Source organism: Cephus cinctus, unplaced genomic scaffold, assembly GCF_000341935.2.
Source record: "Cephus cinctus unplaced genomic scaffold, Ccin1 Ccin1_scaffold0867, whole genome shotgun sequence".
NCBI classification, from domain to species: Eukaryota; Metazoa; Arthropoda; class Insecta; order Hymenoptera; family Cephidae; genus Cephus; species Cephus cinctus.
Window position 1 is genome coordinate 228,237 of NW_014333451.1, and position 27,658 is coordinate 255,894.

Sequence of the window (27,658 nt, forward strand, 5' to 3'; positions counted from 1 at the left end):
GGGGGGGGGGGGGGGGGGGTCGAGGGTCTGCCGGGAACTCAGCCCCGTGCATGCACTCCTGTATTGTCGGGAGTACGGCATTGTTGCCCGGCTAAATGAGTTTCTAATGCATATTTCTTGTTGAGTTATTTTTGTGTACGGGAACGACGCTCTTGCACCCCCTCCTTATACACACACACATACCACCCCGTACTCTCTTTTCGTTCCCCTCAACCCCGCTTCGTCCACTGACGTCATCCCCCGATTTCGCAAATGCCAGTCAAGGCCGCCAATCTACCTGCTCGCTTGCTTGTGCTGTACCCCCCACACCTACCCGACGTATAACTTACTCCCTTGAACATCCCTTGAGAAGGGGGCCTCTAGGTGGAAGCCATGGCAACTCCCGCGGGAAAAAAGAAAGTAACTTTCACGCACGGGAATATAAATTATTCAATTTCTTTAATTCGGCAAATTCCATTAATAAAGATGCACGCCAATTTTACCCGAGTCTCTCGTCCGACCCTCGCGCACTCGATTTATATTCTCTACCCTAATGTGGGTACCTATTACTCACTCGAATAACCTTACTGTCTCGCACGGATAACCCATACGACCCCATTTCAAATAAGAATACACTCAACTACACGTAGATTCCAAAGCCAGGTGAAGCGACCAAGCAGATAGGTACATACTCGTCAAGTGTTTTCTTATTCGGGATTAAATGAAAAGTCAATAAACTCATAAAGGACACGTTGGTTTTAGCAGCCTTGACGTCTGGGTTAGGTTAGTTCCTACGACCTACAAGAGCTCGCTATAGCAACGGCTAAGGGACGGCCGAGCATTCCGTTGCTCCAGCGCGTAAGAGCATCCCAGGAGGATACTGAGACCAAGCCATAAATATATACACACCCGGTATATCATATATATCTGTATATACGTGTACGCATACATTTATTACATAAGCCTATGTGTACGTTTATACTATATATACAGGTATATAGAGAGCGACAGCTACTGAGGGATGAGACGTCGACTCGTTCCTGTGACGTAAGGGAATGCGAAGACTGAAAAGTATTTACCTATATATACCTATCTACGTTCCCATCCGCAGGGAGATATCATCCACCGTTGTCGGATAGCAAAGCGAAGGCAATGTGTTATTAATCATTGCCAAAAAGAGTCGCGTTCAGGGATCTGTGGGAACGGGATGGATTGGGAAAATGCGGATGGGGTAGGAGTATAGGAGAGGTGGAAAAGAAGTCATACGGCGTAAGGACGGTGGTTTTTAACAGGGGTAAGAGTTTCGTGCATTAACACCCCTAACTGTTACTTCGCCAGGAGGCAGAGAGGGGATAATCCTTTCGAGTATTAACGCGGCAAGGGGGTCGAGGAGAAATGAACGCGGAGTGAATATTAGAAAGTAGCGAGTGACAGAAGAGGGATGAAATGTCAGAAGGAAAGTGAACTAAAGCCACTGGGTTGATGTGGGAGGGTGCCAAGGGGTAGAGAAGTACGAGATGCGCACTTTCACTCTCTTTGCATTACCCGTTTTCCCCATATTTTTGTGTTGGGAATAAATGAATAGGGAAGTAAAAAAAAAAAACAAGCAACAATAAAACCGATCAATCGGGTTACTGCGAATTACAATGGGTAATCAATAAATAATAAACGGAATTCGAATTTCCCTCGTGCATGGAATTATTAAATTATATTATACTCCATCTACTATATTCAATGCGTAAATCCATCCGTGTTTCGATCGGCCATCGATCCGAAGCTAGTAGGTCGACATAGATGAGAAAAATTGTATTGAAATCGTGAGGAAGGCATCAATGACGTGCAGTGTACGTAACACGTGACGGATGAAAAAATATGATATATTAGTAACCATCAGACAAGAAGGACGTGACGCAGTTTTATACATCAACGGACTAATGGCCTAAGCGGACCGTGTTATTTCGGGCTTTCATTAGGGAGAAAAGTATAAGGAATGATAAGAAAAAAAAAATTACTTGGGAAAGAACCGAGAACGATAAGAGGAGCAGGGCCGTATCCTGGCAACGGAGGATGAAAAAAAAGGCTTCTGGCAATTTTCAAAATTGTGACAATCCCATAGGAGCTGCTTTCTATTTACCCGGGATTGCCTAACAACTTTTGTAAATGTCCCGGATGCCACGGTGAATATGTAAACGACATGTAAATTCCATCCAGGCCGTATATGATTTTCTTACATTTTATCAGAGGCGCGGGAAATGGTACTCTCCGCCCATAATAAATGTTCCTCTTTGCAAATTTCGCGTCGTCATGCTAAACTAACCCCCATAAGAATTCTACGCGTTGGACAGCCACTCTTCCTCAACGAAAATTATATTTCATTATTACGAACTTTTTCCCGATCCTCATTCCCACGAAATTTGATAACTGTCAATTTAACCATATTTCCTCGTCAAGAAATTGCATTCGATATATAAAAAAAATTTTGTTCACCCTCAATCCTTATCCAGTTTGATAACCGTGTCAATCGTCTGTGAATCTCTCTAATCGAAAGTGCGTATACGTATACGTATGAGCAATCGAGAAGTCACTCACGCCCAATGTACTAACAATGCAGGGCGCGTACTGTGCACCAAAGTATAATGAGGCAATGGACGCGGGGGTTTGCCAATAATAGAGGAAATGAATTATGCAGTCAATCCATAGGATGTGCTATCCTCTACGTATACGTGCACCGTGAAAGAGACGTCCCGTGCTCGTTATGAGATACGCGTATGCGCGTGCGTCATAAGAGTCCCGAAGCATCGTCAGTGACACTTGGCAAAAGCAATAACAAGAAGTTAAAACAATCGCATAGTAAAAATAAGCATCGACTGCAGCCTAAATAAAGAAGTAGAACGAATTTGCTGGGCATTTAGCATCATGAAATTAATGACTGCCAATGGTTGGGTACGGTTGCCCAAGCCGGGTAACCTCGAGCGAGGAACTTTCTTAATTCTCAGGCCCTTCCTAATGGTCCAACCATCCCGAAGTAACGATCCTCCTGCCTCCCCCCTCCCTCTTGGCCCAGCTCCCTATTCCTTCCTAGACGAACAATTCCGGCACGGTTTCCCGTCGGTTCACCTTTTCGCCACTTGGAATCCTCTATGGATTTCCAACTTCTCTATGCGTCCTTCTTCTTTTTCCTCCTCGCACTCTGTCCCCCCATTTATGAGGATTCTCGCCGGGAAGGAGACTGAGTTATTTCAACAAGGTACTCTCGGCCCCGTTGCGCACCGTACGTACGCGCAGAGTGCCCATTGCGTGTAACCATACACGCACGAGTACTGTACGTATCGATAAGTCGCCGGGGTGTTAAACAACGGCCAAGTCGCGCATATATTATCACCAGGTGCAAATGTTAACTTAACGCGAGGAACGTGAATAGCCGGTCATGCGAGTCTCGCAGGTAGTAGATATGTCAATAAGATACATATGTAGATATTTAGGTGTCCCTATTCATACGCACGTTTCAGTTATATACGTTACGCCGATACATAGCAGCTTTTGGCTAATGCAACGTCTCAAAGCTATTTTAACAGTTTCGTAAAGTCATCAAAGCGCGCCTTTACTCCGCGAGGCTGCGACTTGTCGTTCGTTTCAATTTTTACGTATATTTCCATACGTCGTGTCCGAACCGCAAAGACACGTTCCTGGCAGGAGGATATCCAAGCGATCCTCGAAATATCTCCATCCCCTGCGAACCCTCTAATCTTCACCCCGTTTGTTCGGAGTGCTCCGCCGGGCAGATAACAAAAATGTACACGCAGATCTCGTCCCGCAGTTACCACCCTCATTCGTCTCCATCTCATTTTCTACCCTCGCTATGCGGTGGCTATACATATAGGTACCGGTACCCACCTTGCGAATGCCTTCGTGGAAAGCAGCCTTGCGGTTAACCCTACGAGGCCCTATTTCCAAAGGGGAAGTTTCACGGGTTCTACAGGATCCTAGTATAAGGCGAATCCCGGAAGGGAAACCCTGCTATAACGGTAACTGCAGGAAAATCAAAAGATACGATAAGAATCCTGAAATTACATGGGGTTTTCTTTTCCCTGCAAAATTACATAGTCGATTGCGATAACTCCAACTAAAAATTACACGCAACCTTATATATACACTTGAATCGAATAAAAACGTCCTCGAGTCGTGCACTGCAGAGGATAATGACCTAAATTCTGAGAATTAAAGATAAATTAAGCACTCGGTTATAAATAGTGGAATTTATTATCCACTCTGTATAGACGCCCTTTTACTTCATCCTTCTTTGACCTGACATCGAGGTCCATCCGGGAGGCTGTACAGTTTCACTCGAAAACTGGCAGCCACCCGAAAAGAGCTGCTCCATTAATTCACTCTTCTTTTGTGCATAGCTCTCACAATGCACCCACTTAATTCATCCCTTTATACACTGCGTCCACTTAACCATACAAAGATCTTATAACAGTATAAACTTTACTATCCAAACTGAATCCAACTGACCATCCAAGCCCGCAATACAAAATTGATACCGTCGGTATATTAATATCTAAAAGAAATTTCGATCGAGTTCATCCACCCAGCATCAACCATCAGTGAAAAGAATGACAGGACCTAAAAGGAATCGAAGGTGATGCGAATGATGAATGATGACTATGGTGGTAGTAATTAATTTAGTGAAGTTACGGGGATAGTAGGACTTGATGAGAGGCTCGTGAGGTCGAGAGTCAGCCGTTTCTTTTATTGGCACCCACACGTCACCAGCTAGTACATATCACAGCCGGACATACTTGCTTTAATTAGCAGTTAAAATGTCAATTAGCAATAACCGTATTTGTTAACCTCGCCTCGAGGGAGGAAAAGGGAGATCCCATGATACCCATACGTACTATACACATCACCCAGTACCATGGGACAAGACGTTTCGGACCACCCGGTGCATACGTGAATCCCTCTTTAATGCGCATACGTAAATACTACATACGCCAAGCGTACACGAGACGTACGTGTAGTTTGGCCTACTCTACTCGAGCGAGGCACCCACGCGCTCCGGAGGACATTCTCTCGTAAAAACAGACTGGGCCCAATTAGCCGCTGAATCACTCATCCTCCCCACGGGCATTCCGACAATGAGTGCAATTGCTTCGGTTTCACCAAAGGTTAACGTACCGGGTCAAATACCCAGAGAATTCGGTGTCACTTTCGGCGACGATGATCGTCCCCGGATTCCAAGCCTTTACCCTGGATAAACATCCAGTGTGAATTCTAGGTATCAGTCAGTTAGTTCGATAAGCGACGTCGCGATACATAACAGACACGATTGGATGAGTATATAAGAAGAAGAAAAGAAAAAGGTTCCACGTGATTCCAACCAATGGAGAATTGCGCTGAGTTTATTCATCAGTTTACTCAGTGTATCTGCTGATGCGAGTGAAATGCAGTTTGCCAAGAGATACGAGGATGGAAGGTCATTGCACTGCTATTAATGTGCTATTAACTGAGCGATCTGCATTATCGGCAATGAAAGCTTCACTTTGATCGAAAGCTCTCCGATAGTCGCGTTTCCTACTCGGAAAAGCTTCAGTGTCGAGGAAATGCATTTTCTCGACAGGCCACGTTGCAGCCTTCCTGCACCGCGATATGGAAACTCGTGACCCTGTGTCGTACGAAGCGCCGATTTACGATAGCTCGACGATCCAGACCTTATAACAATAGGATGATGAGTTATCAGAAAATAGAATTGATCTGCGTGAAATTTAAGTAACTCGCTGGGTACATCGAATTTCAAACGAAGGATGGTCCCATTTGATTTTGCATTCCTCTCGCATGTCGCCCTTTCTTTAGTTCCTACAACCGGTAACGATGGCGCTTATCGATCCTAAAGTGAAAGGGACGCCTGCGTAACCAGCTTTCAGTTAATTTCGCTAAAAGCATTAATTTAGATTAAAAGATCGTGTACGCGCGGAGCCAAGTGCGCCAGGAGCGGTGCACCCTGTGAGTGGATGCTGCGGTGCTTGTAGCTAATGACTCGTGCCTTACCATGCCGCGCGTCTCTCTGAAGGAAGAAATTAACCAGCATTTTTTACTCCTTTCAATTAGGTAAAATGCTTATCAGGATGTGCTCATTAATTTCACTTTTTTCTCGCTGAGTTAAAGGAGCAAACGCGAGCGCGAATATCGGGGCACGTGGGCGCGGGGGGTGTCTCGGAGCATAGACGAGGTATGCGCGCGCATCCATCCACCGAGCGAATGCCGGGATGACGATGATGTATCAGTAGCTTTGAGATAGAGATTACAAGAGCACCCCTTATAATTTATAACCCGGTCTACGGCCCCGTGACGAAAGTAATATCGATCCTAACGAAACAAAAAGCCTTGCCCCGAAAGACCAACGAAATCTCACAGGAAGTCTCACTGCGCTTCACCTTCTTCTAGGAACGTTACCGTAGGCATTTGGCTGAGCGCACGGAAAACGTCCTCGGGGTTCGAAGGAGTCAGAGCTGCCCGTGGAGTCGGATGGCCCGTGGAACTCCGGTCGAGGGTCCGACGCAGGGTGAGCACGGAGGGAAACACGTGGGCGAGAGAGAGAGAGAGAGAGAGAGAGAGAGAGACGGAGACAGCTGGGGGCAATAAGTGGGCTGCAGATGCGGTTTCCGATAGTCATCGCCGCATCATATAAATCTACTTAACAATAGAGCGAGTGCACTTCCCGGTGCCGCGGAGCAAATGCACGAACGAGAACGCGCCAATAAGAATCCGTACTCGCCATTCATGCATGAAGGCTCCCATTCGCCACGCTTTGGCTGGCTACTACGGCACGACGACAAGAAGTCGCCTCCTCGTGCAAAAGGAGGGTCCAGCCGCGTCGCTGATCCCAGTTGGAACGGGAGGTGGAAGTCGTGGAAAGTTATGGGAGAGAGGAGGACAGGACGCGTGAGTACTGAGACCCGAGAGGCGAGCAAGGATGACAGGACCAATGGACCGATGGATAAATCGGTGTGACGAGTACGAGCGGTACGAGCGACTGGACGGAGTCCCGCTTCGTGCTTATATTTCGCACACGTGGATGGCGGACGGCTTCTCGCTGGTCGCTTCTAGAAAAAGGTATCTTGCACGAAGAACTACAGTGCACGTGGGCATCCAGGACAAGGTGCAATGTAAAGAAGCAAGTAATATCGATGGGACCAGTAGACAGGTCGTCATCGAGCCATTTACGGGTGATCGGTAACCCGTTAGCATCTCGTTGATATGCCAAGTGCCACGCTTTCCGGTTCCGGCAGGGCTTTTCGCACGCTTGTCTCGTAGCCGGCTTCCTCCGGGAACCCGCGAGTTCGCGAAAAACCAGGAACGACTGCAGGTACGATTATGGTACAGTGTAGTATGTGTTTATATGTATTATTCTTTAGTGTTTGAATTTACCTTGCTGTACATGTAGAGATTGTACATAGGGAATGCGTCGGGACGCTTTTTGCGGATCGGGCAGAAAGCAATTTTTGTTTTTGAAAGACGATACAAAAAAATCATGCATTTTCATCGAACCAATAAATTCCGATATACATGTGTATGTAATATAATCGAAAGGACAATATGGCGATCATGCGGATACGTTTTGGTCGAAAGATCCTTTATTCATTACTTTTCCTATTTCTACGTCTCTCCCGTAAGGCGAGACAATGTGGCGTCTGTCCTGGGCAACCGACGTGGAAAATTCGGCATTGCGCTCAAACCCAACCCACCCGGTTCTCCTTGGAGCACTGTGGTACAATGGCGCTAGACTCGACCCGTCCTGCAAATCACATTAGCCTCCTGACGCTTTTCTATTTTCCAAGCCGCGAGGCTCCTCCTATAGCTCAAAAGCGTCGCGGCGCTTATATTCCCGCGCGTTCCAATCCTTTCGTCATACACGGTGCGCGCTTATGTGGTAGGGATTCGCAGTCCCTAAAAGAAAGAATAAGAGGAATAGATACTGTACCAGGAAGAAGCCTTTCCGGCTTTCCTACGCCAGAACGACGAAGACTGGCCGATTGGCTCACTGACTCCTGGGATAACGCGATAGGTACCTAAATTTCTCATCAGCCGCATCATTTCTTCCTGGAAATCCTTTTACTTAATATCAGGTTCCTGTGGGGTTTCCAATGAGTATCGTGTTTCCCTGTGTTCTCGAGGATTAACAATTTATCCTTGCTGTATAAATTTTGCCGATAAACTTCCTTCTACCTGTTAGACTCGCGTTTTATTCTTCTTTTCTTCGCCTGTATCCACACTTAAACATACATATATTTTCCTCATAGCTTCACTTATATAGATTCCATGCATACATTTCTCTCAACCAACAGCCACGTCTTTCAGCATCCGTCGCTGAATTCGATTCGGAATTCTAACACCGGAAATCTCTTTTTCTCATGCAAACGAGCAATTAACCGTACGTGCCTTGGCGATTGAGTCACGATCGCAGACTGCTACGAGTCGAGAGATGGTACGATGCGCAGTCGGATTGTGCAACGTTATCGCAAGCATCCGGTGAGTAATTTCCAGTGTGACTGTAAACTCAGTAAAAATAGCCGCCGAGATTAAGGAGAAGCGAGGACGGAATGAAGTGTACGAGGAAGTGGTACGAAGTCCTGCTGCATCCTTGTAACGAAGGAATTTCAAAATCATTTTTTTTCATCCCGTCCTCTTCCATACTCCGTGCTAAGAGAAATGAGTGTGGATTGTAAAGAGATATGAGAATAAGTGGAGAGAGAGAGAGAGAGAGAGAGAGAAACGAAGCAAGGGAGGAGAGCCAGTCCCAAGACTCGCGTAAATCCCTACTGCTTGAAATGTATCGGAGGTAAGAGGCTCTCAGAGGCGCTTGAAACGAAGCAAGGGAGGAGAGCCAGTCTAAGAGAAATGAGTGTGGATTGTAAAGAGATATGAGAATAAGTGGAGAGAGAGAGAGAGAGAGAGAGAGAAACGAAGCAAGGGAGGAGAGCCAGTCCCAAGACTCGCGTAAATCCCTACTGCTTGAAATGTATCGGAGGTAAGAGGCTCTCAGAGGCGCTTTTATGATTCCTGGTGCGTAGCCAACTGCGAGAGGGCCTGCGGTATCAGGACTTCTTAACTCTCCACTACGACTTATGACAGGTTAATCTGAGCGCGTTTCTTCGCTACGTGTCGAATATGAACGATAAGGCACGTTTCCAACGAAGCAATCGCCATGACGATTTGCCCTGCTGTGTGGATTCGCTACGTGTATCAGGATCTCGCGTAAACGTGATTTCGTTCGTGCTTACGAGTCGTGTTAGTTCTGCGCATGCGCGCCGTCTTGTGAAATCATCATCGCGCAAACTTGCGACACCGTGGGGGCAAAAAATAATACAGGTTAAGGAAAAAAGATTTTTTTAAATAAAGGCAAAAAAAATAGTGCTGTTTAGCGCCATTATACTGGATGGTCGTAAAGAAAGAGCTTTGTATGGTACTTTATGCTAATTTTTGCGCGATGCGAATATCCGTTATGCAATACGAGAAACGCGAATATACGACAGCGAATAATCTAATTGTTAAGTAAGCATAGTCATTTGGTTTTTTCGATCAGTAAAAATTTCACAAATTGACATTTAATTATTTTTATCCAAAAATTCGCACAGTCCGTCAGCATTTTATTCCCATGCTGATTGGTCGATTTTCGGACACCGCGTATACACTTGAATATAATTCTGTTGTAAATATCCGTCATAATCACGTATCCATAATTTACGTGTGATGCGCGTTTACGCGTCAGCAATATTAAGTTCTATCACAAAATTGTGAAACTGAGTATTACACTCGGCGCGCTTTATCTATATTTAGTATCAATAAGTATTACTATATATTGATTTATCAATGACTGATTAATTTATAAAACTGTTGCACGTGAGCCTTGCCGACGCAATAAATAAATTGATAACGAATAAAAAATGTATCCGTATACCCGCAAGTAATTGTACCAGAAACATACATATTTCTTTTTTTGTAATTACGCGCATCGATTATTGCTCATTAATATATGCAAATCTACACACGCACTTAAATTCTCAACCAGCAGCAGTATCGCTCGACTATACGAGTAAATATTTTTTCCTAACTTTTTCTTAATCATCGCACGCGATCGGCTTGGCAGGCGTCGAAAGATAAATCCCTTTCAGCATCTTCCCTTAAGATTCGCTCGGCGAGTCCGCATTCCAGTTTCAATCAGACAAACGCACGTCGCCATCCATTCGACGCATCCACGTTTATCGCGGCATCGGGAAAACCAATTTGCAAATAGGTTGCGAGATACTGGGTGACCAGAACCCAAAAAGAATTCGAGTCTCGTTGAAGGAAGCACAGCCAGATAAGTTTCCTAGGGACTTTCATATTCCTCAGGAACCATCCAGAAAGTCTTATACTTTGGAAACTACCCCCTGCTGGTATTCCAAGTAGCCTCCCAACCGTAACACTCTTGTATACCTATATATCCACATTTTATATCTACATGCCCCTATTATCATAGCCAATCCCATAAGATCCTAAACAAGACTTGAAAATAAAAGATCCCGAACAAGTAACCTATCTTAACGTCTCTTACCGTCCCAGTATATAATCTCGTTTCGAAGCACCCGTTATACACCAACATACATTATACCTAAGTGGGAATCAATGCGCGCATAGATGCATGGGTAATTGCAACGAGATGAAGTCTCGGGCAAACACGGTAGCGCCGGCGTTCAGCATCCGATAAAAATATTAAAACCTATTAGAACATGCTACTCCGTACAAGCGCGCGTGTACCATTATCAATAATTACTATTGCCTCCGTACACTCGATCATCCGTTTAATCCCTGCTGGAAATTACTCCAGCATCCAGTCATAGTTTCCTACCGCATACGTCACAGGACGATACGAAATTAGGTTAGGTTAGCATACAAGCAAAGTGCCGTTAAGAAGTGAGAGTTTCAAAAACAAACGTCTTACGTCCCGCCTTCCTTATTCGAATCGACAAGGTACGTAGATGCCTTGGGACTTACCTCGTCCGAGAAAGTAGTCGCATCCTCATGAATCCTAAAGTCGTCCAAGCAGGCTGAATCTTCAACGTACGCCCATACGTACACTCCCGTATCACGTCCGAGATAAACGCACTCGGTCCGTTCTCACCGAGACTCGATACCTTGGCAACGTTACTATCACAGGAATTCAGGCGCAATCGATCTGGGTCGCGGCTCGTAACTTCGCGACTTGTAATACACGTCGAGTTACGTTACGTTCGCCGCGTCCTTGCTCAGTATAATTGCCCGGTGAAAATGTCTTTTGTTATGCAACGCGAAGTCACGCCAGGGATATCGATTTACTGCGTGGAAGTTGGGTCAGGTTAGTTTCGGTACGGTACCGTTTAACGGGAGTAAAACGTGTTTAGCTATTAAAACCTCGAGATAAGTATACCCAATTTATGTATACGGCCAATGCTTTTACGAAGACAGTCACGTGACTCAAGGACGCCTTCGTGTTGTTTTGCGCAAATGCGCGCACTTGCATTACCGGGACTGCGGCTCAAATTATTCGTTACGTCGTGAGAATCGCAACTTTTTTTTTTTATTTCGAGGTTATCGAAACTATTTTTTTTATTACCTGAATTTATCAGATTTACTCGGCGCCTAAGAACCGATCGACGCTTTCCGTAACGACGCCGTTTAATTACACGGCTCGGCACATTCGTTACGGATTAATTGCACGACGCTCCTCGACGGCCCTGCCATTTACGTAACTGCAGTCTCATTCATGCTTCCAGCACGGCGCGCGAACTCGCCCGTCTCTGTGTTACTGGAAATCATCTTTTTTTTCCACCTCTCGCGGCGTCCCGACGCTCCTACACTGGAATTGCTTTCTTGTGACTTTCAATCCGGTGCTGTTGCACTTTCGTGAAAAAACAACCTTTCGTCATTCACATACGGTTCTACGTAGTTATAAAGTCACGCTGGTGCACTAGTCACTATCCTGACGGGAAGTGAAACGAGAGTCGTAGTATTTAATTGAACAACGTCGAGATGTGAGATTCAAAATAAATCACGCTCACGTTATTACGTATATATACATATATATACGTATATTACATATACAGAAACGAAATCACAATACCTGATTCACTTCTACGTGCACTTTTATTCTTTGCTTCATTCCTTTGATCATGTTTATGAAATGAGTTGACAAGCTGAAGGTGGCTAAACGTGACTGCTGAATGAGGGAGGGATGGGAGGGATGATGTTAAACACTTTTTATAAATTTTTCCATATCCTTAACATTAAGCTATATAACGTTAGCTAATTAAACGAGTTCGGATATGACGACACATAAGAGTAATACTCTATATTAATTACGCTAATCTAATTTTAGATTTAGATTTACACACAATTTCAATTCGTACAAGTTCCTTTTTTTCGTGTTAATAAAAATTATGATCCAATCTCCTTACCTATATTCGCATCGTAGTCGACCCGTTAACCCAACAGTAGGAACTCACGTTGTAATTAATATATCTGTACCACCAATCCGTCGTAGCGCTATTCTGAAAGAACGCAAATCGCGAACCTTAACGATTTTGTGTACAGATCGTTTCCTTGCCAGTGACATTGCCAGCACGAGTCAATTAGGCGATGTTTCCATAGAGCGTCTATGGCGTTTGCGCGTCGCTACGCACGCGTCGGATACGACCGTCTAATACCGAGCCTCCCTACTCCGATCACATAGCACACACATGATATCCTTGAGCCCAGCCAGCCTGGCATGGTCACCAAATATTTACCGGCATATTTCGGAGATTGCTAATATTGGCTCTTGCATGCTCGCTATTGATCTCGTAAGACACGTTATATATAACAAACCTCCAACGTATCTCGTGCTGAGCTTAAATGAAAAATCCAGCTTTCCACGCACGGTATTGTGCACCTGCCTATGTAGTCGACACGTGATTACGAATGAATTGGACTCTGTAATATTTTTAATGCACCCCCCTAAGAGTAAATTTAATCAATTCCCATTATCAACATTTTTATTCCGATTTGCAGCCCTTCGAAATGAACTTCCGTGAGCTTCAGGTCTTTCTTTCCGTTCGTTCGTATTTACTTGCATAAGCACGGGAGCCTGTGTCAGCCATTATGACGATAAGTAACTGTTTCCTTAAGAGCACGAAGGCCACGGAAGCCGTTTGCTCTCCTGACGCATTTATTTATTAATCCTGAGCGTACGACAGTCTTTGCGAAACTCGCCCATTGTGCACTTGGCTTATGGCTACTTAAGCGTCGTAAAAGAGCGACAGAACTCGTCGTTAGTCGCACTCCGACTTCCCACTGCCGAGACCCGTAAACCTGGAAGCGGAGAACAGGGCAACGGGAAAAAATAAAAATCCAAGTAACAAACACAGCGGATACGTGCATTCGAGGTAAACAATGTACAAGATTAATGTAGGTCAGCGAGCGACTAAGTAACGATATGGGTTTTATGAAAAAATGGGGAAATTTCTGGATAATTGTAAAATTATTATAATTACACTTTATGCTAATGATACTTCATCTTTTTTCTCTCGATTATTCATCAATTTTTTTATTTACCCTCGTTATCATACAGACGCATCCTGGTATGAGTCTTTTACGCTATTACGCATTGACATTCAGCTGACTAACAATACCAAGATTACAGTGGAAGTCGCTGCGAGGAGATGTGTTTAGAACGGCAGGATAGCGCGACGGAATTCGCCCGTTATGGGAAATAGCATCAACCGGCGCGACAAGTATATGAATCACGGTTCGCGACGAGGCTCTCTGACTGTGTCTATTGCGAGTCTACGTCGTACGTCACGTGTTAAATCTGAACAAACGTTTCACCAGGTACGCATACATGAACATATGAGTACGCGAGGATATACCGAAGAACTTGATTTTACTTGGTACAAATATGCGGAGTGAGTCTGATAACGGATAAAAACATTTCCAAGTGCGAGATATTGTCCGTAATTTTTCGGCAAACCCACATACGTACATATAGAAAATTCTATATGGGAAGGATATTCGAGTGTAGATAAAATTTAATTAGGATTTTATAAAAGATTTTTTTCCTTCGTTTTGTAATTTTTCAAAAATACTTCCTCTCGTACGTCATCGCGGACGAGCGTGATGAAACAATTGCCGAGCGTAATGAACGTACTGAGTGCGGATACTGAGATTACGTAAGTGGAAGCCCTTACGACTGGTAAGAGTATTTGAATTGATCTTACGATTTTCAATGGTATTTTATGAGAGGTGCACAGAATCCGCTCGGAGTGAATAAAAGTGAGGCCGTTTCAACAGATTCCAGCAGGTTGCCGCATGCCGTAGGGAAACGGCATAAACGATAATTGCTATGATTCATGCAACTATGCGGCCGTTTCCGATGCATTTATATGCATCGCAAATAACGGCGTCCTGCAGCCGCCGCGCTCTCCGACGTAATATTAACTGCATTCTCTTCCGTTTATAATATCGCCGCTCGACGGGGACATTTTTGCATTGCGAATAAATGCGTCTGGTCTGCAGCGCCATGGGGATACGGCTTTAATAGCATGTTTTCATTTATACATTTTTTTTTACCTTTACTCATACAACAAGGTACGTCCTCAGATCCTCTTTTAAATTTCACTGCAGTCTTCGGCCCTAAGACAATCTTTGCTTTAGTCGCTTACCTGAATCATCGTTTCCCGGTACGTAAGGAAAAGAAAAATTACACCGTGAAATTGCTTCGGAACAAGGTTAAAGATGTTAAACAGTCGTTTGACATTTGTACGTATTGTGACAAAAAGTTTAAACGGTCGCTCATTGAAAACGTAGCTTAAATCGTTTTTTTGGGTAAATCGTCCTGACCCAAAATCCCGCGTCTAAAATTCACAAAATACGATTGAGCTCGCACCACGTGCAATTCAGGTATTCCGGATGTTTATTTCCCGGCGAGAATCAGCGAGTGCCGGTTGCCTCTCAGCATTTCCCGGAGATGCACATTCAATCTGAATGCTCAGCCGGCTCGATCTCGAGCGCGTATTCCGTTCGCCTTTACGTCGACGTAGGTGGGTAACGTAGACGGGTCTGCAGTGCTGCACCTTGGCGAGGACCACTCTGCATTTTTATTGGTGTATTATGGTACAACGTCGGATTCCGGAGGCAGAGTAAAGACCAAAATTTTTCGAGAAAATCTCTTACGGAATCTACCCGCGTGATCTTGCCATCTTGTACCTACGTTCAAGTAGCTGGGATCAGCCTGAAAGTATGCGAAGCTCCTGTAACGCGAAAGACACGATTGTTTTCATACAAAACATTTGATTTTAATCTACCGCACGAGTCGCGACGGCTTCTCGCGCAATAGAGACAAATATTTACTGGTAATTTAATTCGGAATTCTTCAACACCCTCGTACTAGCTACCAACCTAATAATGTCACCGACAGACCTGCATTATACCTATAGACCATCCAACCTTAACAAACTCTCAACCAAGCTTCTCACGCCAGCGATTATTTTTTGCCAGCTCCCCTCTGGCTCCCTCGACACCCCTAAATTACCTTCCGTGAGGGTTGGCGTTTATCGTTACGTACCCCCACGAAAATTCTTCACATTTTTTTCAAACCAACTATACGACCGTAAACGCGCACGTGTCAAAGCGGCTTTGCGCCACAGTGTTTACACCATGGTCATACCTATGGTCCGTATGCGAGTACCATGTGTTTTTTTGACAGGTCGCGTACAGTGCAATCATTAAGAAATCACACGTGGCTCCATATAGTTTTTTTTTTTTTACATGATATGCTAGTGATATTATACTGAAACATTTTTCTATCGGCATAAATTTTCGTGATCTTTTAGAAAAGTCACGTGCAATTTACTGAGGATTGCATTGCTTTCGAACTGTCAAAAAAATATTGAACTCGTGGAACGACTATAGATTCGCGGAATGTAACTGCCACTGGTATAAGGTTAGACATCCTACTAGGTGGGTATCGCCTACCTGGATACGCGAAACGGGAAAGAGTTCAGAGACGAAGGGGGATTTTTCCTACTTGAATGCAATGCGATGGTTATCGATCGGTGGCCATGTGTGAAATAACTCAAATAACACGCGCGGCGATGTACGTACCTTTGGACTCCCTTACCACGACTCCATGAACTTCCACGGGAATATAACGCACGGCAGACCTTCGCACGGGGACACCGATCATTTCATTGACGAATAAGTCGTTTTCATGCATACCATATGAGAGTGGCGTATGCGAAGAGCATAGCAAGAAATATAGGGGCTGGAAGAACGAAAGTCGATTCTACGAAGGAACCATTCGGGAAGACCCATGCACGATGTCTTTCGAGTTTTCGCCCATTCCCATATCTTTTTTTTATTTCTCCATTTCACCGTCGTGCCAGAAAAAAAAAGAATTATCACGGACAATTTACAACGAGGATCCTTCGATTCTGGGTGAAAACTGAAGTAGACGTGACGGACGGCATATTTATGAGGGAATTCTTTTCTATAGTCGGTTTGAATTTACTTCCCTTTTTCTTATATCTTTTCCTCTTATCTACCAACGTTCTTCCTACCACAGATATGATTTTAACAGTTACTGCATATAGCGTTGAATATAATAAGAATACTATATCGTAAGTCAATGTCGATCGTAACAAACGTTACGAAATTGAACATATTATTAATGCTATACTGCAGTAATTAATAGTATAATTCCATTGTCAAATATTGAATTTTCATTGTTTCGTTTATTAAAATTGTTTTTTCCTTCAACTATTTCATTGAGCTACCAGATTGAACGTAACGCGCGTATGAATAAATTATTGGTGTCTTGTACCATGAATATGGAGTAACTACGAATAAATACGGTTGATTTAATTAAAAGTATTTTACTACGTCACACAGTACATTCTACGGTAGATTCTCTTTTCCGAGTATATCGTTAATATAAATCGGTGTCTCTCTATCTCGTCTTCGCCATCGACGAAATTACGTAACGGACTTCGTGCCGTCGGTACGGGATGCAGGGATACCGCATCCTGTCGAGAGCTCAAGGCTTGCGGTATCCTTAGACATTTTTCCTTCCTCCGTTATCTCTTCCACAATACTGATAGAGATCGGAGATCGTGTCAGGCCGAGATTCAGCCCGGAGCAACGTTAGGAGTTCCCCGGAAATTACGGGTGATCCCCAGGGGGGGGGGGGTTTTCTTGACTTGTGCTTTTTTCTGCTTCTCTTCGTTCCCGGTCTTTTTATTCTTTTTTTTTTTTATATCTCCCTTTTTTTCGTCAAAAGATTAAGGCAAGGGTGCGCGAGGGCGGTATGGAAGCGGTGAAAAATACACGATTATCCGGTTCGCCGGTCGCTCGGTTTTAACATGGGCTGTATGAAAAATAAGTTTATCAGATAACGTCACGTGCCGTAACGTAGGGACGGACACGGGGCTTAACGTTCGTCCAGCCAATATGCTGGTTACACAGGAATGAAACGATATAAATCCCAAAACGCTTACAGTTATTGCACATCCAAAGCAATATACAGAGAGTAAGTGGAGTGCGGTCTGCGCTTTACGGGGTTATTCGCCATGGACAGCAACGCGAAAATGATACCTCAATCGTTTACCCTCTTTATTATTGTTATTAATAGTATCATTTCGAAAGTATCGCCAAGTATACTGCGAATCTCGGTAAAAATAATATCTGATAGTATCAATGAAAAATTTGAAGAAGGAAGACGAACCCTGTATAAAAAATTCAATGACGTCACAATTTGAAAATTCGAACGTTCATAAAGAGATGTAAATTCGTATTGGCCATCATCTTGGATGCACTGCTATGCACAATCCAATATATAACACAGTTAGAGATTTTCGATAATCAATCGATACTCGATCAAGAATGGTCCCTCAGAAAGGATGCTGGAGGGAAACTTGCTTCCATCGATTTCACTCCAGATACTATTGAGACTATACTCTTTCGAATGGGACTAATAGGAAAATGTTGAAAACGATACTTTTTTGAAAAACTCAAAAAATGGTGTGTAGACGCTATACTTACTACGTACTTATGTTGAATTTAAAAAAAAAAACTATGAGAGTACAAACCATGGGACGCGGTAGATGGATACCAGTGCATCTCCACTTGCTACTACTGTTACTTGTCGTATTTCTGGAACCACTACCACTACCTATACTTGCGGTAATATCAGTTCGACTTTTACCAACATGGCCACCCCTCTCTACTCGGAACAAGTAGCTCGTGGCGACCGTAGCAAAAGGCGGAGGACGACTGTTGAATTGTGGCCAGATTGGAAGGAGTCATGGATACGGGAGACTGCAGTTTTCGGATCTCCTTTCCTGGACCCTTTCTGTCCACCCTCTTGGACGATAAATTTACCAGCTTTAAATCCCACCGCAACGCGACCGCGATCGCGTACACGAAACTCCGCGGCCACCACAATACACCGCTCGGACGAGCCCCGTGCCGATTTTATGCGCGCTTGTTTACCGAACCCGACGACATATTTATGAGAGCTCCCAGCTCTCGATTACAATCCCGGTGGACGGGCATCTTTTATTTTTTTTTATTTTTCGAACAAAATTTTACTTCTGAACGGGTAAGAAAATTATTTTCACACGGGGCACACTTTATCCTTACTTCTGATCTTGGATATGGATTGGTGCCTTGAATCGACGACTTATCGATCTGTCGCCTCTTGCCAAATTTTGACTGCGACAAAACATACAAACAGCCATTACGTATTCAAACTGTCTTAACCTGATAAATTTTTCAGGGCAACGTTAACGAATGGCAAAATTCCAAGTGCATCTCGCAGAATAACCACTACGTACGGGTACGTTGAGAAACGATCGTAAACGAAGGATGTAAGGAAAAAAAAAATAGAAAAAAAAATAGAATTTTGGATAAAGTCAGATCAGATTGGTTAGTTCTCTTTGCTTCTCTTTTATCCCTTTAAAGAAAAAAAAAACAAGAAAAAAGTGATAACACATTTGCCGGGTTACCTCCGTACAGCTAAATCGAGAATTTGAGCCACGGCAAAAAGGAAACGTATAGATCGCGTAAACAGCTTCCATCTCCGAAAAGCGTTACGGCACCCGTCTTCTGCCGTTACTCTTAACAAAATATACAAGAACTCTAACGCAGATTAATTACTCGCAGCTCTTTCACCCGGCGAAAGTTTACGTCCGCCAAGCGAATTTAAAGCAGATCTCCGGCTCTAAGGATTCCAGCATCCACCCATCCACCCGCACCTCATACGTACGTTGTCCTATATACTCTAACCATACAATAGGGATACTCTCTCTTTCTGTCTCTCTCTCGCTTCTTCTCAGATACTCTATTAGCTGTTAAAATATGTCCGTGGTATCGAACGCTTTTCCGCAGAAGCAAAATTTCAGATAGCTACGACACCAAGTGCATTCTGGGTAATGCTAGCCGGCAGATTAACGAGGGAATCATTGCCTTATCGTAATTGCGAAAGTTTATACGTACTCGTTGGCGATGTATAAACACAACCAGCGTCTTTGCCTTAGCACGCCTTCTTATGGCGTTATCGCAAGATTAGGTCGCGATATCAGGATCATTGGGATTTAAAAAAAAAAATAAAGATTCTTTGACCGTATATATATTTCATAATAATATTTATGAATTTTTAGAGAAATTTTGAAAAATGTCGACACCAGCCGTGGGAATCGATCTTGGCACTACCTACTCATGCGTTGGAGTTTTTCTTAATGGCAAGGTTGAAATAATTGCAAACGACCAGGGAAATCGCACGACGCCCAGTTACGTCGCTTTCACGGATAACGAACGACTGATCGGCGACTCGGCCAAGAATCAAGTTGCCATGAACCCGAGCAACACGATCTTTGGTAAAGGTTTAATCACGGAATGAGTGGGACGGGGGTAGTAGCTCCCTTGGACACCATCCAATTCTCTGATTTTCATTAGAAACTCCCCGGGTGCAATAAAAGTAAATTCTAGCCACTACGAGTAGCTCGACCGTTTAACGGGCGAGTTTTAATGGGAGCGCAAGATCTCTACGATAGATAGCTCACTTGGAAGCAGCGATAGGTGTTAATTAAGGAATGCACTTTTTTAATCTTTTTTTACTTACTTTCCTCAAAATTCGTTATACGTAGACGCGAAGAGATTGATCGGACGAAGATTCGACGATCCTGTGGTACAGGCTGATATGAAGCAGTGGCCATTCGCGGTGATCAGCGATGCTGGAAAACCGAAGATCCAAGTGGACTACAAGGTAACGGGTAACTGTAGGATGAAATAGCTAATCGATCTATGAGGACTAATTTAATGCAGGGAGAGAAAAAGTCATTCTTCCCAGAAGAAATTTCATCCATGGTATTGACGAAAATGAGGGAAATAGCTGAGGCCTACCTCGGAAAGACAATCTCGAATACCGTGATCACCGTACCGGCTTATTTCAATGACTCTCAGCGGCAGGCCACCAAGGATGCTGGTACGATTTCGGGATTAAACGTTCTCAGGATCATCAACGAGCCCACAGCAGCTGCCATAGCCTACGGCCTGGACAAGCGGGGTCCGGGCGAGAGGAACGTCCTTATTTTCGATCTGGGTGGCGGCACCTTTGACGTATCCGTTCTTACCATCGAGAAGGGAGTATTCGAGGTAGAGAATTGAACTTGCGGTGGATCTGAAGGTTGGGAATTCGTTACATGATTTTACGGGTTTAAGGTAAAAGCCATTGCCGGCGACACTCACCTGGGTGGTGAAGATTTTGATAGCCGATTGGTGAGCCACTTCGTCCAGGAGTTTTATAGGAAATACAACAAGGATCTGACCGGCAATAAACGTGCCATTAGACGGCTAAGGACAGCCTGCGAGAGAGCAAAGAGGAGCCTCTCGTCTTCTACCCATGCAAACATCGAGATAGATTCTCTGGTGGATGGAATCGATTTTTACACTCCGATTACGAGGGCACGATTCGAGGAATTGAATCAGGACCTCTTCAGAAATACTTTGGAACCGGTAGAGAGGGTGCTGAGGGACGCTAAGATGGACAAGAGTCGCATTAATGATATCGTATTAGTCGGTGGATCCACTAGGATTCCCAAGATACAAAGACTCCTTCAAGTTAGCTGGATCTCAAATGATTTTCATTTGTTGCACTTGGGGACTTGCTCTCAGATCGAGTGTTTTTAATATAGGAGCTGTTCGACGGGAAGGAGGTGAACAAGTCTATAAACCCGGACGAGGCTGTAGCCTACGGTGCCGCCGTTCAGGCCGCCATCTTGCACGGTGACCAATCGGTTCAGGATCTACTGCTCCTGGACGTGACTCCTTTGTCACTGGGAATCGAAACTGCTGGTGGTGTAATGACGGCTCTTATAAAACGCAACAGTACTATACCTACGAAGGAGACCAAAACATTTACGACTTACTCGGACAACCAGCCGAACGTCCTGATCCAGGTCTACGAAGGTGAAAGAGCGATGACCAAAGACAACAATCTCCTGGGGAAGTTCGAGCTCGCAGGAATCCCGCCAGCGCCGCGTGGCGTGCCCCAAATCCAGGTTAGGATTTACCAGCGTCTAACTACCGGAGCCTGGTGACCTTATATCCGGAACGGGATACCGTTTCCGATTTAACCATCCAGCATTTCGTTCCCTTCCACTCGCCAGGTTACCTTTGATATCGACGCCAACGGCATACTGAATGTCTCTGCGGTCGAGCCATCCACTAACCGAGAAAACAAGATCACTATTACCAATGACAAAGGAAGATTGAGTAAGAAGGAGATCGAGAGGATTATCAAAGATGCTGAGGAGTACCGTGTCGAAGATGACAGACAGAAGGAGCGTATCGTTACTAAGAATAACCTGGAGTCGTACTGCTTCAATGTCAAGAATACTGTTGAGGATGAGAAGATCAAGGAGAAGATACCGGAAGCAGACAGGAAGCTCGTTGTTGAGAAATGTACTGAAATTATTCAGTGGCTGGACGATAATCAACTTGCTCAGAAGGAAGAGTTTGAGGCGAAACTTAAGGAAGTGGAAAAGGTATCATTAACTCGTACTAAGTACATGTTTTGCTCTGTCGGTAACTCCGTGTCGGGACCTACTGTCGGCATGAAGAAATAATTTAGTTTATCTACTGATGGTAAAGAAATCTCGTTCTCGTGCCTAAATTGCTTCGGTTGATCATAAATCATATGTTTTGGAACATATACATTGCAGAATATTGTAGGCATGAGTTTTCCAAGGATCTGTCTCATGTTTAGTATTTCAGCTTGCGTCTTGGGAGATTTTATTTGGGAAATCTTTAAATATAGGTATGTGCTCCCGTGATGATGAGACTTCATGAAAGTTCTGGTGGTGCACCATCCGGATACAACCAACGCAGTTTTCCAAGTGCAACTGCAGGTAATACAGACGCTGGAGGACCAACTGTCGACGAGGTAGAATAAATGCGAGGCTTCATTGTATTCCGGTGTAATGGGAATTTGCTGATATTGCTATATTAAATTCAGAGACCGTAACCGTAACTGAGACCGAAATTTCATAAACGTTATACCTAAAGCCGTGAGAGAAACCTGAAATTGCTACCAGTGGTATACCGAAAGCGAAACTTTTAACCGGAACTTATTTTATTCGTAATGGCAGAGACGAGTAGGGAGATTCCCAGTAGGCCGATTTTCTTGAAACCAATTTCATTTTGACGTCGACGCGCGACCTGTGCGGAGGACTGTTGAACCATGCTCACGTTTTTGATTCGTCGAGTTTATATAGACCCCCAAAAAACATGTGTAAAAAAACTATACCAAGTACACGAGTGCTGTGAATTCCTCTAACAAAAAGTCTTAGCATCATATTATCAATGCAAAGTACATAAGTCACTACATATTTGCTTATCACATGATCTAGCAGTAGACCATCATTTTAATGGGTATTTTCAAAATTTCCTTTAAAGTCTTCGCTACTCGATTATATTTCTACTGCTTCTTATACCTAATTCTGATTTATCGACCATTTAATCATTAATATAACTTGTGACGTATTCTCTTAACTCTACACCGATAACGAAAAATCCGAGAACTAACCTACGTTATCTTCGGCCGTCCACCCTTCGCTCATGTATTCGCAAGCCAGGCGGGCGCCAGCCAATTCTTTTTTCACAGGGAACTGACGAGCCGGTATGACCTGGGAGTTGGGGTGGAACAGGCCCAACTCCACCAAAACGAGAGCTCTGACGGAACCTATCAAAAGAGATGATAACTTAACGGATCCTGTCGATTTTTGGGGTCGCGTAAAATCAGCAAACGCAATTGGATGCACGAAGGGGAGCGGACGGTTACGGAAATGCATAACCACTCGGGCTGGTGGGTCGAGATAGAGAGGCTCGGAGTAAGCGTCAGGCAAATAGTGCGAGATATAGAGAGCAACGGGTCGCGGACGAATCGGAAGTATCAAATCGAAATCCCTTCACCAATTAATAAATTGGGAGACTCACCGGAGCTGGTGCAGCCGATCCACGAAGGCCGAGAACTGCATCCAGGAGACACTCAGATGGGCACTACACTGGAGCACAGCACTGCACTTCCGAAACACTCACAGAAAATCCCCAGAATTTCCAGGATATCGCGAGAGCAACGCAAGAACTACACGAGCGAGAACTTTTTATACGAATCAAAACCCCAAAACCGAAATTCAAGCTTGTGTCACTGTGCAGACCGTAATCGAACTGACATTTCTTTTAGTTCCAAGTCCCCGATTAAATCAAAAGTTCGCCCTTCCCCAACAATTTGATCAAAACTTTGTAAACATTTTTTAAATTTCTAAATCAACAAACGGGAAATCGACTTGACAGAAGGAAAAACACCGTGTCTTAATTTTCAACATGTTATTTATTGTAAGCGAGCTCGAGAAGGTAGCTATCGTATGTTTCATAATACATCGTAATGATAATATTGTCACACTACAACAATCTATTGTCGCCCGAGCGACGACAGAATTATAATGTTAAAGGTTGACATCGCGTAAACACATATTATATGTATCTTTATATATATGTACAGACATGCGCAGAAGGTTGTGGGTATTTCATGGGGAAAGTCTTCATTTTCTTTCATTTTATTATATACCAAGGATCTCAATGCAAAAAAGATGATAGGGACCGTCGACGATGTGTTAAATATTAATTGTCCTTATCATCGATAATCCTACGAATTATTGGAATATTTTTGATGTAAAAAATAAATCCAGAGCACCATATTTCGTGTAATCCGTTATGTACAATTCTAGCCGCTTAGCTCTATCGAAATCGAACTATCTGACCGTTCGCTGCTTGTAAGCACGGCCCTCGACGAGACGCCGTTCGTCAATCGAAACGCGCGTGGATTTACAAACATCGAAACGAGGAACAAAAACTGACTATTTTACGGAAAATTTTATGCCCTATGCTCAGTCTTAGTCGTCGCGCGCGAAATCCTCGCTGCCGTCCGTTCTCGCCGTTTTGCAAAGCTCACTGCATTGCGTTGCCTTTTGCCGTGCTTTACTTCATTTTTAATTCATTGAAAAAAAAACCGTTATAAAATCTGTCATGAAAACGTGACGCGAGAAGCGGACGGGCGAAGAATTTTGAAGAATCGGAAAGTATATGAGAATTTTCGACGACATGAATTTCGATATGAATTAGTGAAAGAGATAATATGAATACAAAACGTGGATTCCGTCACGCGATTCTTGAGATTACAGTAAATGTCTCATTACTGAATTCAAGAAAACCGGAGGATCCCGATGCCTCGAGGGTTACGAAAAATTTTGTCTCCGTCTTCACAAGTAAAACGCATGAAGAGAACCGCATTCGTTGCCGAATATCAATTTTACAATTGCGAATAATGCGTGTACCAAGAATCGAGGCGAATTAAATTGACTAAAGAACGAAACAGAGAACGCTCGCTATTCGGATATTTATGGTAAAACTCGAGCAAAAGACAAAAATTGATAAAGAAAACTTCAAAATACGTTATGAAAGGAATCCTCGCGGAGAATGACTTAAGGCATAAAATTTCGTGGGGATAACCGACGATCTTACAAGATCCTATATAATCGTGTAAGATCGCGGCTTAATTATAAGAAGTAATTAAGATCACAAGCATCATTGGGGTCCATTAGGACCCCAAGAGGACAGGGTACGTGGGATGTGGCGTTATAACAAAACGTAAAATATGCCTCGTTGTATGCGTTCGTATGTTTGCGTCTGCAATTAACGACTTAACTCTAATTATATACAGATTATGACAGTCCGGCCATTATATACGTCGTTTCATAACGAATGGATATTTTATGAAAAATAAAGACCGAACTTCCTTATTACCTTATCCTCATATCACACGTGTACGCAAGAGGGCACCACGATTTTAAAGGCAAGGCGTGAGTCGCACTCGACGCCAAGCGTCGCGACGCGATGACGCCTTGGACTCGTCCTCTTGTCCTTTCCTCATAAGGCTGTTACCCTTGAAAAATATAATCCCTTTCGCGAGCCGCCATGTTACAAAAAAAAAAAAAAAAAAAAAAAATTAAATCGTTTCATAACGAATGGATATTTTATGAAAAATAAAGACCGAACTTCCTTATTACCTTATCCTCATATCACACGTGTACGCAAGAGGGCACCACGATTTTAAAGGCAAGGCGTGAGTCGCACTCGACGCCAAGCGTCGCGACGCGATGACGCCTTGGACTCGTCCTCTTGTCCTTTCCTCATAAGGCTGTTACCCTTGAAAAATATAATCCCTTTCGCGAGCCGCCATGTTACAAAAAAAAAAAAAAAAAAAAAAAAATTGAAATATGGACACTAAATAGACCACAAAGGACTACTGGCAAAATTTTGAGAAAAGGGACAATAATTATAAAGAGTTTTCCGAATAATCCAGGTTGATCCTGTCACTTCGTTATCGAGGATCCATCCTGAATTTCGTCCTGTACAGAGATAATTATTGCACCGGAAGTCACACGCGCAATAACGCAGTGCGTCAAGAGACTTGGCCCAAATCTTAACCCTCGGGACTCACGTCCTTTTAACACCATAAACACAGTTTTACAAAAGATATCCGAAGCAAAATGTATATATAACAAGTACACATAATTAGAAAGATAATGAGTGCGCGTGTGTAATACATATGTACTCGCGTGTGTAATATATTAGAATTTTGATTTTCTTTGATTCTTTAAAGAAGACATTTATAAATCGTACCATTTTCAATCAACTTTTCATTAAGCACACGTTATCTTAGGTCCACTCTTTTACCCAGTGAATAATAAATAAATTTTACTCTACGTACTAGACGAAAATTACGAAATGATCGGCGTACACCTGGATGAATCGTAGTCATTCGCCATACTTTGATCTATTTTTTTATCGATATCCAAATTGCGCGTGACAAAATGATCTTCGACAAATATATGTATATATACGAGTGAACAAATAAGAAAAACTTCACTGGATCGCAACAATAATATAAAATAATACAAATTTCGCTGAAATTTTGCAATCTTTCATTATACTTCTCACGCGTATATAAAATATATATATATATAGGTATATATATTTGCATCCTCTTATTCATCATTTATTTACATCGGCGAGATCTACCGTCCGGTGACGTGTTCAAATCTCTTGCGAAAGGGTGCTGCCTCTTCGGATTTTCATCTCATTAAAAATCATGTACTACTCCTGACAAAGATCCATCGGTACAACACACGTCGACTAAATCTGACGTAAGGTCATGGCCTCGTACGAGTAATTCGAATGTGACAGATAAACATCGCAATTCGGAATGTGCATAATCAAATCCAATGGCTCACCGGGCTATAGCTGTACTAAGGACGACGCAACCCCAAAGGACTAGTCACTCAAATTTTCTTCTGGGAATCACAGGACAAGATTACAGCATCTTCCATTAACGATAAATGCGAAACTTGACTGTCTTATATGCTAATAAAACGTAGGTACAATTCGTGTATATCTGAACGACACCGAGTACCACGGCAGTTACCATTAAAATCGAGTAATTAAAGTTCGTGCACGCGGTTCGCCCAGATGACGACGCTCTTGGTAATTTCTTTGAATAATCTGTATGCTCCTCTTCATTAAGGTTCATCTCGTTCACTTATGGATTTAGATCTTTAAATGCACCGTAAAACAGATACGACCAAGAGATCGAGCGACGTTCCTCTTGATTATTAATACTTTTGGAGTTCGCGTTCTAGCAGTTCTTTTTTTAAATATATCTTTACAGACTAGTCGATCGCTTCTTTCAGAGCTGCCAACTGCTCCTCGCCGAGCTTCACCTTGTCCTGAATTTCACGACCGTCCATTATCAGCTTCGCCTTCATGTTGATAAAGTGTTGATAGTCCGCGAACTCCTCGTCGTTCAGGTATTTCGCCAGGATTGCCGAGACGTTCACGCTACGTTTGTCGATGTTGCTCTTTAGGATCTTCGCCTCCTCCAGCTGATCGATCAGCTTGTCGCGTTTGCTTTCCAGAATTTTCTGTCAAAAATATATCACGTTTAAACCACAGCGCAATAACTATGCCAGGACAAGATTCCTAACCTGTAATCGTGCAAGTGACTAAACCT

At 43.5% G+C, this 27,658-nt stretch overlaps 3 protein-coding genes across 6 annotated transcripts in view; 1 reads left to right on the top strand and 2 right to left on the bottom strand.

Moving 5' to 3' along the window:
• The window catches only part of LOC107271027 (Krueppel-like factor luna), a 175,161-nt gene extending 163,960 nt beyond the window's left edge, over window positions 1-11,201 (bottom strand). Inside the window, exon 1 of the mRNA XM_025088276.1 lies at window positions 11,017-11,201. The gene's annotated coding sequence lies outside the window, so the exon portion shown is untranslated. The remainder of the gene's footprint in view (window positions 1-11,016) is intronic.
• A 7,318-nt stretch (window positions 11,202-18,519) lies between these two features.
• LOC107271026 (heat shock 70 kDa protein cognate 4) lies at window positions 18,520-23,213 on the top strand. The gene is made up of 10 exons (XM_025088275.1): window positions 18,520-18,631; window positions 18,809-18,868; window positions 19,195-19,293; window positions 19,692-19,907; window positions 20,178-20,296; window positions 20,356-20,685; window positions 20,752-21,150; window positions 21,225-21,590; window positions 21,699-22,076; window positions 22,349-23,213. Exons 4-10 carry the CDS (start codon window positions 19,706-19,708, stop codon window positions 22,481-22,483), a joined length of 1,929 nt encoding a protein of 642 aa, XP_024944043.1. The 5' UTR covers window positions 18,520-18,631; window positions 18,809-18,868; window positions 19,195-19,293; window positions 19,692-19,705; the 3' UTR covers window positions 22,484-23,213.
• A 2,632-nt stretch (window positions 23,214-25,845) lies between these two features.
• LOC107271029 (serine/arginine repetitive matrix protein 2) overlaps window positions 25,846-27,658 on the bottom strand; it is an 89,739-nt gene continuing 87,926 nt past the window's right edge. For all 4 annotated transcript variants that reach the window (XM_025088270.1, XM_025088269.1, XM_015746596.2 and 1 more), the window contains one exon: window positions 25,846-27,569. In XM_025088270.1, the coding sequence (XP_024944038.1) occupies window positions 27,318-27,569 (252 nt within the window). In that variant the 3' untranslated portion in view covers window positions 25,846-27,317. The remainder of the gene's footprint in view (window positions 27,570-27,658) is intronic.